Source organism: Staurois parvus, unplaced genomic scaffold (assembly GCF_062004578.1).
Source record: "Staurois parvus isolate SC_StPar_1 unplaced genomic scaffold, SC_StPar_1.0 ptg000130l, whole genome shotgun sequence".
NCBI classification, from domain to species: domain Eukaryota; kingdom Metazoa; phylum Chordata; class Amphibia; order Anura; family Ranidae; genus Staurois; species Staurois parvus.
The window spans coordinates 4,609,939-4,622,680 of record NW_028317926.1 but is presented as its reverse complement, the minus strand read 5'-3'; the positions used below and the strand labels follow the sequence as shown (position 1 = coordinate 4,622,680).

The window sequence follows — 12,742 nt, the reverse complement described above, 5'->3', positions numbered from 1 at the left end:
CAAATCCTTTGGAATTGGCCATAAGGTATGTTCGTTCTTTAATGTGGCCAATCCTGAACTCTATGTAGCTGTTTGCATTGAAAACCATTTTTTGAGACTATCATTAGGTCTTTAGTAATGTGAAGGTGTAGGTCTAGAAAGTCAATGTTTTTAGGATCTGTGTGGCAGTTAAAAGTAAGAGAACCTTCATTCCCGTTAAGAAATGTCACAAAGTCTGATGTGGTGAATATCGCTGTCCCATATGATTATCAGATCATCTATATAACACTATAAAAGAGAAGTGCAGGGTTTAAAAAAAACAAACATACACATACCATACTAAAATGTCCCAACGTCGATGCTGCATCTGTCCCTCACTGCCTCTAAGACTGAGAATTGAGTGATGAAAGATCGCTGATCTCTCTGTTCTCCATCTTCATGGAGCAGAGAGTAGTGACTGTTATCTACCGGCTCTCTGCTCTGCCCCTCCAGTGCTCACTGAAGTGCTGGGCTGTGGTGGGAACAAGAATGGCTAGCTCAGGTTCAGCAGCGCACTGAGAGGTTGAACCTGCTGCCTGTAAGGCATCTGGGTAGATCCCAGCAATAAAGGGCTTTGGCCCACTGGTGGCTGAATATGGATCACAGTAGTGCAGAACTAAGTTCGCTCCTGTAACCCACAGGAGAAGTATGCCCAAAAGAGCTTTAGCCATACTACTCCTTTTAAGCTGATATTAGGTGCATATTCAGTGTAGGGGGCCAAAAAGGGCAAGGATAAAATGCACATTAACAAGCCTTAATAGTGAAGAGTCTACAGCATGCACAGAATCCTGTGACTTGTAGTTGGAAAGTTGCTAAGGGCCTGAAATCCATTTTATATGTCCCTCATAAGATACCAGGTCATATTTCAAAAGTGTGCTTTTATTGTTGCAGAGCCTGATGTAGCTTCCAGTGATGCCACAAACATGGAGTGCAGTATCCAGAGAGATGTAGATAGCTACCTTGTTAATGGAAAAAAGTGGTGGAGCAGTGGTGAGTAAAATACATTTCATTGCATTTTTCTTTTAGTTAACACATTTTTAAATGCTATTATTTGTATAATGTCGGTTTTTCATCATTTGCTCCACCCTACAAGACCTGATTCTTATAGCGGTCCACAAACTCTGTAGTCCATCAACCTCTTCACAAAGTTTAAGATTGTTGATCGCCACCCCAAACCACACAGTTTTTATATGAAAATAATTTAATAAATACTCCTTTAACAAATAGTACTAGGAATAATAATAGATAACTACAAAAGCTACAACTTCTGGGGAAATTGTGTGAAGTGTTCTTGCCTCCACCAGCAGTCTACAACTGGAGTGGGCGGAGTAACTGGGTGGAGTGGCTTGAGTAACTATTGTGTGGTTAGAGAGGCTGGAGTAACTGTGAAAAGGTTGGACTGGGCAGAGTAACTTTATGGAGTGGGCAGAGTAACTGTGTGGAGTGTTTGGAGTGAGTAAACATAGTAAACATTACATTAACCAATTGATCAATTTTAAAAAGTGCACATGGCAAGCTTGATAGAGTGAGAAATGCATTTAAACTTTTAATTATTTATATAGCACATTTAATTGCAATGTTGTTGCCCAAAGTGCTTTACATTAAAACATACATTTATAAAAACATTAGCAGCATTATCAAGGGAGTGGTGGCAGTTTAAAAATCATGTCCTGATTTTTCAGCTCACACTCTAGCTTTTGTCACTCTGCTGCCTGCTCACACACCTGGGTTCCTATGGCAACTCACTCTACAGCAAGGGCAGAGAAGAGCGGTTAAAAACAAACTGCTCCAACTTGCTCACTTCACTGGCGGTTGCCATCTTCAAACGGTTGTTGTTTAAAAATTATAAATCCTACACCGAAGCGCTTTATATTGTAAGAATCACAAGACCCAGACCTACATTTTGTTGCGTAGTATGTCTCTAAAATATTAAAAATGAAGGCACAGTCACAGTTTAGAAATTGCCCTTCAAATTTGAGGTGGCTAGAGTGGAGTTTCAATGAATGTGAATGGGTGGTGTGAGTTGCAAACAAATAATCATATTGTGAAAACTATCAGGACTATGGCTTAGTCGTGGACATTTTTAGTGGCAGCAAGGATAGCTGAACGTTTTGATATAAGATTTGTGTAGATGGGCTTGAAAATGAGGGAGTGATGGCAGTTTAGAAATCATGTCCTGATTTTTCAGTTCACACTCTAGCTTTTGTCAGCTCCCACTCTAGTTTTGAACATTCCGCCATTCATTCCTATGGGACCAATTTCACCACAAAAACACTGATATTTCGTGAACCATTCGGCGAAATGTTCCAAGTAAAAGCACACCAATCGGGAACAATCCGCACGTTTCGGTATATTACTGTCTATGTAGTGTAAAAACTGTGGGAGGAGTTAGGGTGGTAAATTTGGCTATAATATTAATAATATATATGTGAGATAACAGTAAGTGGTCTTGCCATGCAAGAACACTTAATGACTTGGTAATATAAAAAATATCCTATTGCTAGAAGTTTAGTAGTAATATCCTATTGCTAGAAGAAAGTGTCCTGGCTCTCCATCAAAGTTTGATGTGGCAGAGTGTGCTCAGTGCATTACGTAAACAGGAGTACTACACATATGTATTGTTGTAGAATACATGGAAGGTGGAGGCTCCTTAAGAATCAATTTAAAGAACAAAACTAGGCTGCAAGTTGAAGGGAAGGACCTCCAAGGTGATATTCTCTGAAATATTACCTGTGCCATGCGCAACTCAGGAAAGACAGGAGGAGATTAGAGAACTAAATGCATGGCTAAAGATCTGGTGTAAGAGGGAAAGATTTGGGTTTCTGTCTTTTCATTGGGGTGCAACCTATATGCTAGAGATGGTTTGCACCTAAATGGAAGGGGGTCTGCTGTGCTGGCGGAGAGGCTTATGTACAGAGCAGGTCTATGTTGCCTGCTCTGGGATTGATGACGTCAGGACTCAAGACCACTAGAACACAGGGGTGCAGGAGCTGCAGAGATCGGTTTTGTGCGGGGAGGATTAGGTAAGTATATTCCCTTTCATCTCTCCCTTAGACAAAAATGAGAAATTAACCCCTGCAGTGCGGACACAGCCTCACTGAAAGGGAAAGCTTTTCTTTTTTTGCCTAGTTTTAAAAATTAAGAACCATACGTTTGTCTATTTCTTTAACCTCCTTAGCGGTTTTCCCGAGTGTAGCTCGGGGTAAAATTTGAGTACCAAGAGCGGTAACCCCGAGCTACACTCGGGCTTACCATGCGGCTTTGCTCAGGGGGTCCCTGCAGCACTTTCCTTGTCCTTCGCTCCCGTGATGCGTCCCCGGCCATCTCCTCCGGCCGATGCCGGCATCCGGCTTCCGTGTTCCGGTCCCTGTGACGTCGGGACGTACGGCGGGAAATTAAAATTTTTTTAAAAATGTCATTTTTGCTGTCATTGCTGTTTCAATGCATTTCACATATATTTTGTCCCTACTGCTTTGTCCTGTGCCCTGCCTGCATTTTGACTGTTCTTTCTGCCTGGAAACTTAGAAAAGTCCATGGCGTCCAAAAAGCGTCCCTTTACGTCAAAAGCGGTTTTAGAACAGCGATAGTAAATCAGAACCACTTGCAGAATTGAGTGAAAATGATTTGTGGGGAAATTCGTCATCAGACACTGAAAACGATTTTGCGACTTTGCTCAGCGATGTGCGAATTTGCCTCTGTATTTCAAATTTCAGTGTTTTTGGTTTGATTATATTATTGAATTAAATTTATTATTATTATATTATAATTTTTTATGATTATTTATTAAATTATAATTTATGATTTTGTGTTTCAAGTTTTATCATATCCAGAATGTTTACTAGACTCTTGTTCGTACAGATTTCAGTGAGTTATTCCTAAAAATTACATCCTACAATAAAAACCTACATATTTCCATGCAAAAAAATGGTACCGCTTTTAGCACAAAAAATCGGAAAGAATCATACCGCCGAGGAGGTTTAAAGGCTTTGCTCTTTAGATTAGAGGAGAGCACTCACTATTTGTTGTACCATATTTTGTTCTGTACTGTATCTTTGTGTGGGGCTACCATATTGGTAGTGGTGCCTACTACAGTGCTTTCTAGCTTCCATGGGGATCCCATAGGTATGTCACATACATATTGATGTTAGTCCAAATCAATCAAGTACTGCCTAGGCACAATTACCATCTCTATACGTTTGCTGTGAAATAGCAAATGTTCAGTTTTTGCGTTCAGGTTCACCTTTAATAGGCATTGTACATACACTTGTTCTGGAATTATAGGCATTATGGGAAGTAATTCCATCCTAATCCTTGTTACCATTCTTTATATAATGTAAAGCTTCAGCTATGTGCTTTGTCCCTCTGATCTCTTTATATCAAGCTTATTGAGTCTTCTAGAATATGGTAAGAATGTGCCGCTGCAGAACAATGGTGAAAGCACAGTGTACCAGACATAAGTGCTTTTATGTACTACTGAGACAGGAAATAGGACGGCATGTGAAACGTAAACGCTTTTCATATAATAGATGCCTTAAACAGCAATTCCAAGTAACAGGAGGAACCAATCACTGCCCTTTTATTCTAGGCAAGGAACACCGTAAATGTTCATATAGTTTACATTAACTGGAGTTGTTGCTAATCTCTAAGCAGGTATATTTTATCCAGTTCATCAAACTTATCACACTGGGGATCTGGCTATAGCATTCATGTTCTCACAGTAAAACAGGGAATAGTGCAACTGATCAAAAATGTACATCTATCTGCGGTCACATGACAAGATAGGATGCACCTGTAGGTGTACAGTTGGGGAGAGATTTATTAAAACTGGTGCACTCAGAATCTGGTGCAGCTGTGCATGATAGCCAATTGGCTTCTAACTTCAGCTTGTTCAAATAAGTTTTGACAATAAAACCTGGAAGCTGACTGGTTTCTATGCAGAGCTGCACCAGATTTGCACCATGCAGTTTTAGTAAATTTTGCCTTTGGTGTCTAAAAGGTGAACCATGCCTAGGGACTCATTCTCCCTTAACCACTTCCTGTCCGGTACATGTACATAAACAGGCGGACAGGAGCAGAGCAGGAGCGGGTGGCCTTTTTATCAACCTTTCTTTAGTCAAGGCACCCTGTAAAGTTATGGACAATGTCAAGGCACCCTGTAAAATTATGGACAGTCCCAAGGCACCCTTTAAAATTATGGACAGTCTTGAGGCACCCCGTTCTAAAATGTAAAAAACTATTCTAATAGTTTTATATAACGTAGCAACATCCATAAACGTAGGATACCCAGCCTTAGAGGTGATTTATTCTTCCTAAGCAAATACACTTTTGTACACTGGTACTGACTAGTATTCCAGTGTTTCTCCTCTCCCTCCATGTTTTCTCCATTACTGAGTGAATGTGACCCTAGCACTGATGGAGAGAGGCAGGGGGAGTCAAACAAGGATGCTGAGCAAGAAACCGACATCCTCCTTATCAACTGATAATGTCATTGGTTGTCAGGATGCCGGCGGGTAGAAGGTCGTAATGGTGCACAACAAAAACCAGTGGCTTTGTGTAACTAAAAGGTAGGCTTTTTGCACCTTCTGGCTTGTATACAAATTTTGGACAATTTGTAGACATTTTGCCAAGGCACCCCTGCAGAAACCTCAAACTCCAGGGTGTCTGGGCACCCTGGTTGAAAAAGGGTCCCTTTCCTAAGTTTGCATGAGTTTTTTGACATCATCAAATTGTTGGCTGTTAACATTATTATTATACAGGATTTATATAATGCCAACAGTTTGCTCAGTGCTTTACAATATAACAGGAGACAATACAGCAATACCCGCTCCTTGGAGCTTACAATCTAAGAGGGAGGGGCTAGTGGTACAAAAGGTAGTATCTGTGGGGGATGGACTGGTAGGAGGAGTAGAAGATTCCATTATTAGCTGAGGGCAGGATAGGCTTTTCTGAAGAGATAGATTTTCAGAGATCGCCTAAATGTGAGCAGAGTAGGTGACAGTCTGATAAATTGGGGTAGAGAGTTCCAGAGGATGGGGGAAGCTCTGGAGAAGTCCTGGAGACAAGCATGGGAGGAGGAGACAAGGGAGCAGAATGGAGGTACTGTGTTGATGATAACCTTAATAAACTGTATTTTTTAACCTTAATCTAAAGCTCTGCATAAATGCCTTAAAGGGAACCTGTATTAAGAGAAACGTGGATGTAACCTTTTCTGATCTTCTACCGAAAGTGCTGGTTGCCTGGCTGTCACGTTACTTCCCCGGCTTCAGTATTTTGAGTTACTGACACAGAACATATGTGCAGATCACTGACTTTTGTCTGACTAGTTCTAGGTCAGTGATTGAGAAAATGCTTATGCGTGGTGTGTGTAGACTTCTCCTTAGACTTTGTTGTGGGTCTTCAGGATTCCCTTGTTTAGTTAGTCCCATGGTGAACTTTTACCACGGCATAAGTTTATATGCACAAGTCTTTGCTTTCCACTGTGATTTAAACATCTGTTTTGAATCAGAAGAACACCATGAACCTTCTTTGCTTTCCTTTTAAAATGTCAGATAATAGTGTTTATTGGTTGAGTCATACAGAAAAGCAGCTTAGTGAGTAGCTATGGCACTTCTAATCTTTAAAACAGGCATTTGGTCATGGATTGCTACATAAAATACCCAGGGGGCCCCAGGTAATAATCCATTTATATCAAAGAGTATTGTAATAGCCATATCCACACTTGAGATAATAGAAAACAATGCACGTATTATCATTTGCTGATGGCAGTATTAGCAGACTGTGATTGACGTTGGATCTACTGCGGGGGGACGACGACATTCTTTTAGTTTTTTTTCTTATAATAAAGAACTTGTCAAAGACCATGTTCTGTCTTTTTTCATACTACACTTTTTGTTTTTGTGAATGAGTATCGGGACCATGTACCCCATACTCATTCACATGGGGGGGGCAGGATCTGGGGACCCCCATGTTAACGGGGGCTTCCAGATTCCGATAAGCCCCCTGCACGCAGACCCCCACAACCACTGGCCAGGGTTGTGGGGAAGAGGCCCTTGTCCCCATCAACATGGGGACAAGGTGCTTTGGGGGTGAGCCCCCCTGCCCCAAAGCACCCCCTCATGTTGAGGGCATGTGGCCTGGTATGGCTCAGGAGGGGGGGGGAAGCGCTCGCTGCCCCCCCTTCCCTGACCTGCCAGGCTGCATGCTCGTAAAAGGGTCTGGTATGGATTTTGGGGTGGACATGGGAGTTCCCCTCAAAATCCATACCAGACCTGAAGGGCTGGATGGGAGGGGGAACCGCACACCGTTTTTTTTAATTTATTATGGTGCTGGTTTTCAAATGTAATTACCGCTTTTTTTTTTTTTTTCTTCACAATAGCTCAGAAATTCAGCTGTCACTTTCCCCCCAGCTAAAAGAGAAAAAGTTTTCTTTTAGTTTTTCCCCAAGTTAAAAGAAACAATGTTTCTTTTTAGTTTCCTGTAACTCCGGGGAAAGTGACGGCTAATCTTGTGAGCTATAGTGAAAAGAAGAAATAAGCTGTCAATTGCATTTAAAAATCAGCACTGACATACACTTTGTATTGCGAAAATAATTCGTAAAAAACTCGGAAACCGAGGCATTATTTTCAATGGATTTTCATTCGTACACCGAACATTACGTTAACCGAGGCATTACTGTAGTAGAATACAATAATTAGATCAGGGTTTGGTATCATCACGCATGTCAGAAATATAAAAATGTATTTTGGGTTGGTTGTTTTGGTGATGGGTAATGGAAACATACATACACCTATACTTTAAAAATATACTATATATAACTGTCTACCATTTTGGGCCAGTTCCCCTTTGATAATAAAAATAAGATCTATTAAAGGAGTCATATGGACTTGGAAAAAAATAAACATACATACTCAGTTCTAAGCCTGAGAAGTGAGTGATCACAAGACTGCTGATCACTCAGTTGTCAGGCCACTCGGAGTGGAGAGTAGTGAACGTCAGTCACTGCTGTCCACTCTGCCTCTCTTTCTCTCACTGGAGTGCTGGGTTGGAGAGAGGGTGGGCTCAGCTGACTTTGGCTCTCACCAGAGTTGGCAGTCAGTCGCACATCTTGGTGGATTCCGACAATATGGTTGGGATTCTTCCAGAGCCTGAAGAGGCTCTGTGACATCAGCTGACAGCAGGGTTTAGCCCATTGTCAGCTGATGCTCGGTCACAGGAGTGAAAAAGTAAGTGAACTCCTGTAACCCAGAAGGGAAATATTGTCAAAAAAATAATTGGCCATGTGGTACTTCTCTTTTTAACATTTACCACCAAATGAAGGCCAAATTTGCCCTGAACAAAGCAAGGTATAATTCACCCTGCAAAGATTTGTATAGTTTTACTAATATATTGCAGAACTGGGATTGTTTTACCTTTTTCATTAAAGGGTTGAATAATAAATCCACTTTTAACCAGTAGCCTCTATTCTTGCATTCCATTGCATCAAATGAGTCAGTTATAAGGGATTCCTGTTTTTCTAATATGTGGGTGTTTTAGGCCCCTTTCACACGGGTGGCTAAATTTCTGCTTTTAGCGGTGGTTAGAGGAACTAATTTACTGCAGCTAAATGCAGACAATGCATCCCTATGGCTCCATTCACTCACTACATTTAGCAACCTTTTCATAAACTTTTTTTGCATTTAGGAAAAATAAAGTTAACAGCGTTCAGGAGTGATGTACCGCAGCTATCTGTACATAAACGTAGTCAATCGCAGTACAAATAAAAAATAAGTAAACAGTTGCTATAGAAAAGGCAAGAATTTACTACCGCAGCTAAACGCAGCCACATGTAAATGCAGATAAGCGCAATGTACAAACTGGCCGATATGAAAAAAAGCTCCGATACAGGTGTCGAAAAAACCCTGCCCCCCTTGTCGCTGCCAACATTGCCCCGCCCAACGCTCAGTAGTTCTCAGCCTTACCTGAGAAACCATTGAATGATCCCAGAGCTGGCCATAGAGATTAGTGAAGGAAAGATGGCTTCCACTCATCTCTATGCCCTTGGAGGACTGGAGCGATGTCACTTCTAGTTCTGGACATTTTTTTTAAAGCACTAGATCAATGCTTTTTTTTATCTAATGCTTTACATTGCAGAGGAGAGATGTGGGGTCTTATTGACCCCATACCTCTTCATAAAAAGGACCTGTCACTAATTACACAGGTCTGCGACTAAAAAGCTGTTTGATTATTTTCATCTAATTTCCATGTATTTTGGTGTGCTGAAAACAAATAAAATATTGAAAAAACTCCTAGACGTCATGATTTGCCACAAAATGCAAATTTATCAAATTTTGTAAATTTTTGGTATTTTTTTTATATTAAGGGTTTTTAACCAAATTTAAAGTCCAAATTACTATTAATTAATTCACATAAGTGCATTTAAGATATAAAATGCCAAAAAAACCTTTAAGGGGTTGTCTGAGTTATGTAAAAAAAATATAGCACTGTAAATCTGATGGTCAGCAATATATACATAAGCTAAGCAAGTTTTAGGGAAAAAAAATTCTATTTCCTCATTTCCCTAGTTCTCTTCTGGCCCTTTGTTGTTATTTGCAGTTAAACAATCTCTGCTCCTCCCCCCTGCAAAGGGGGTGAATACAAGTGCTGCTCTGAGTGACATGTCTGACTACTGGGATACTCAACAGCATGCTGTATGTGTAAGCCTCAGCCCTGAGTCTGTGCTTCTAATGGTAGAATGGGTTAATCTTTCCTGAAAAATCCAGTGGGAGGGAGACACAGGGCAGATAGCAGCAGCTCCGGTCAGTGCAGGGGGGCGTGGCCAGCACTGTGACGTCTCGTGTACAGTCACAGAGCTGCTCTCTCCTGCAGTCCACACTTCGCACGAATCATCATCAGGTTCTTGGTTCTAGGCTGTTCACACTTTTTCATCGCAGTTCGTGTTAGCTCGTCATTCTTCAACCGTTACGTTATGGCTTCGCGAAAGTGTATTAATTTGCCAGACAGTTTCTGTTTCATGTGTGGTGAATATACAGTGTTGAAGCAACAGCAGAATATTACAGACTTTGTGAAAAAAGTATACTTTGCATACTTTGGACTAAAAATTGGAGATCAAGATAAAGTTTGGGCGCCTCATAAAGTGTGCAAACGGTGTGTTGAGGACCTCCGAAATTGGTTCAAGGGTAAGAAAAAATCTTTCTGTTATGGGATTCCTATGGTATAGCGAGAGCAAAAGGACCATAGTGACGACTGTTACTTTTGTTCACGCGATGTGAAAGGGTTTAATTCCAAATGGAAGCATTCCATTTCATACCCCAATCTTCACTCAGCAATTCATCTTATCCCCCATGGCACAGATATACCAGTACCCAAGCCCCCTGCTACCTTGGAAGAGATACCTAGCTCGGATGAAGGTGAAGTCATCGATGTCGAAGGTCTGATGGGTCAATTTAAAATCCAATATGATTCAGAGCAATGGCGTCTTTTTATAGATTCTTCAAAAAGAAGTCTCAAAGCAGTTTTACTCCACAACGGTGGTTTTTACGCTTCCATACCTGTAGGTCATTCCGTACACTTGAAGGAAACCTACGAGAACTTGGAATTGGTTCTTCATAAACTTAAATATGAAGACCATGGTTGGCAATTGTGTGGGGACTTGAAGGTCTTGTGCATGCTGTTCGGGCAACAAGCTGGGTATACCAAATACCCTTGTTTTCTGTGTCTATGGGACAGTCGAGACCGACAAAATCACTGGACCAAGAAGAGTTGGCACCCAGGGGTGCTAACAGTCGGTGAAAAAAATGTCCTCTGAGAAACTTTGGTACCTTCCCATAAAGTTCTTCTACCACCTCTCCACATAAAATTGGGATTGATGAAGCAATTTGTAAAATCACTTCCAAGAGATGGAGAATGATTCAAATACTTGGTCACCAAGTTTCCAGGCCTGTCGGAGGCAAAATTGAAGGAAGGTGTGTTCGTCGGACCAGACATTAGAAGGCTTATAGTTGATCAAGAGTTTGTCAATACCATGACGGATCCTCAAAAAGAAGGGTGGATTGCATTTAAAGAAGTCGTACAGAAATTTTTAGGCAATAACAAAGATCCTCACTACAAAAGGATCGTTGGACGAATGCTGAAAGCATTTCAAGCCTTAGGTTGCCTGATGAGTTTGAAAGTGCATTTCCTCCAGTCCCACCTTGACTACTTTCCTGAAAATTTGGGAGCTGTGAGTGAGGAACAAGGTGAACGATTCCACCAGGACATTAAAGAGATGGAAAGGAGATACCAGGGAAAATGGAGCATTACAATGATAGCAGACTACTGTTGGATGCTTCAGAGAGACATTCCAGATGCTACTCACAAGCGTAAATGCACCAAGAGGAGCCTCACAGGGAAGAAGAATCGAGTTTAGTGTGTGTAGGTGAGCTAATTTAAGTTCAAAAAAGGATTTTCATAAGAAAAAATTGTAACAAAACTTTAATTTTATATGTCTATTTCCATTTATTTTGAGGTATTGCCTTATTTAACATAGTTACCTAAATTGTCAGGAAACGTGATGTCCTATGACAAAATGGAGGTCATTTTTGGATTCAGCGTACCAAACAACATAAAGATTATGTGGAATAACCAAAACAGCTCTTGAAAAACATTTTTTTGTAGACCTGTGTTATTTCTATCAAAAGAGATGCATGTGTTGCTTGTGATAAGAATAAAAGTGATTAAAATATTTTTTAAAAGGGACAGTGCAAAAAAAAAAAAAAAATGTAAATTAAATTAAAAAAAAGAGGTTTAACGTGCCACCGCCCCCCCCCCCCATGCTCACACATAGTGGTGAATGCATACGTAGGCCACGCCCATATATGTAAACGGTGTTCAAAGCACACACGTGAGGTATCGCTAAGAACATCGGAGCATGAGCAATAATTCTAGCACTAGACCTCCTCTGTAACTTTACACTGCTAACCTGTAGACATCTTTAAAGCATCACCCATGGAGATGTTTAAGTACCGCAGTTTTCAACGAGCGTACGCAATTTTAAAGCGTGACATGTTGGGTATCTGTTTACTCGCCGTAACATCCTCTTCATATTTTACAAAAACGTTGTATATATTGTGTTTTTATTTGCTTTTTCAATCAAAGTGTATTTTTTAATAAAAAACATATATTCATTTTTAAAAACTCCGCATTTCGGTTTCAGTTTTTAGCCAAGTGCATTTTGAATTTTCGGTTTCAGCACCAGAATTTTCATTTTGGTGCACGGCAAGTACAAACGGAAGTGATCTCTGTGGCAGGAGTGTTTTGGCATTTCAAAATGAAAAAAACATACATTTACAAGCGGCAGAACAACCGCCCGTGTGAAAGAGGCCTTAGGACTGGAAACCTTTAACCTGGAAGCAATGCGTTTACATGATTCTGTTCCTGAAACAAATGCTCAAGGCCACCATTAGAGGGAGCTGGAATAAGAAAGAGACATGTTTTGGGTTGAAAGAACAGTCAGACCTTCTTCATTTCTTCGGTTCCCTCGACTGATGGTCAGGAAGAGCTGCTGCAGAAGAGATCATAACTCCAGGACGGAGATCTCTACATCTGAAACTGCTTGTTTTCAGTAAATCTGGTAGCCCTTTCACTGCCTTTTTCAAGCAGGCTGCAGGGAAAAATAAGAATAAAGGATATATACTGAGAGAATGCTAATCATTTATGGATCAGTTTGGCTTGGATTGCATCTGTAAAT

At 40.7% G+C, this 12,742-nt stretch overlaps 1 protein-coding gene across 1 annotated transcript in view; it reads left to right on the top strand.

The window, feature by feature from the left end:
* ACAD11 (acyl-CoA dehydrogenase family member 11) overlaps positions 1-12,742 on the top strand; it is a 155,051-nt gene that overhangs the window by 64,026 nt on the left and 78,283 nt on the right. The window contains exon 13 of the mRNA XM_089672531.1: positions 910-1,008. Within this exon, the coding sequence (XP_089528657.1) occupies positions 910-1,008 (99 nt within the window). The remainder of the gene's footprint in view (positions 1-909; positions 1,009-12,742) is intronic.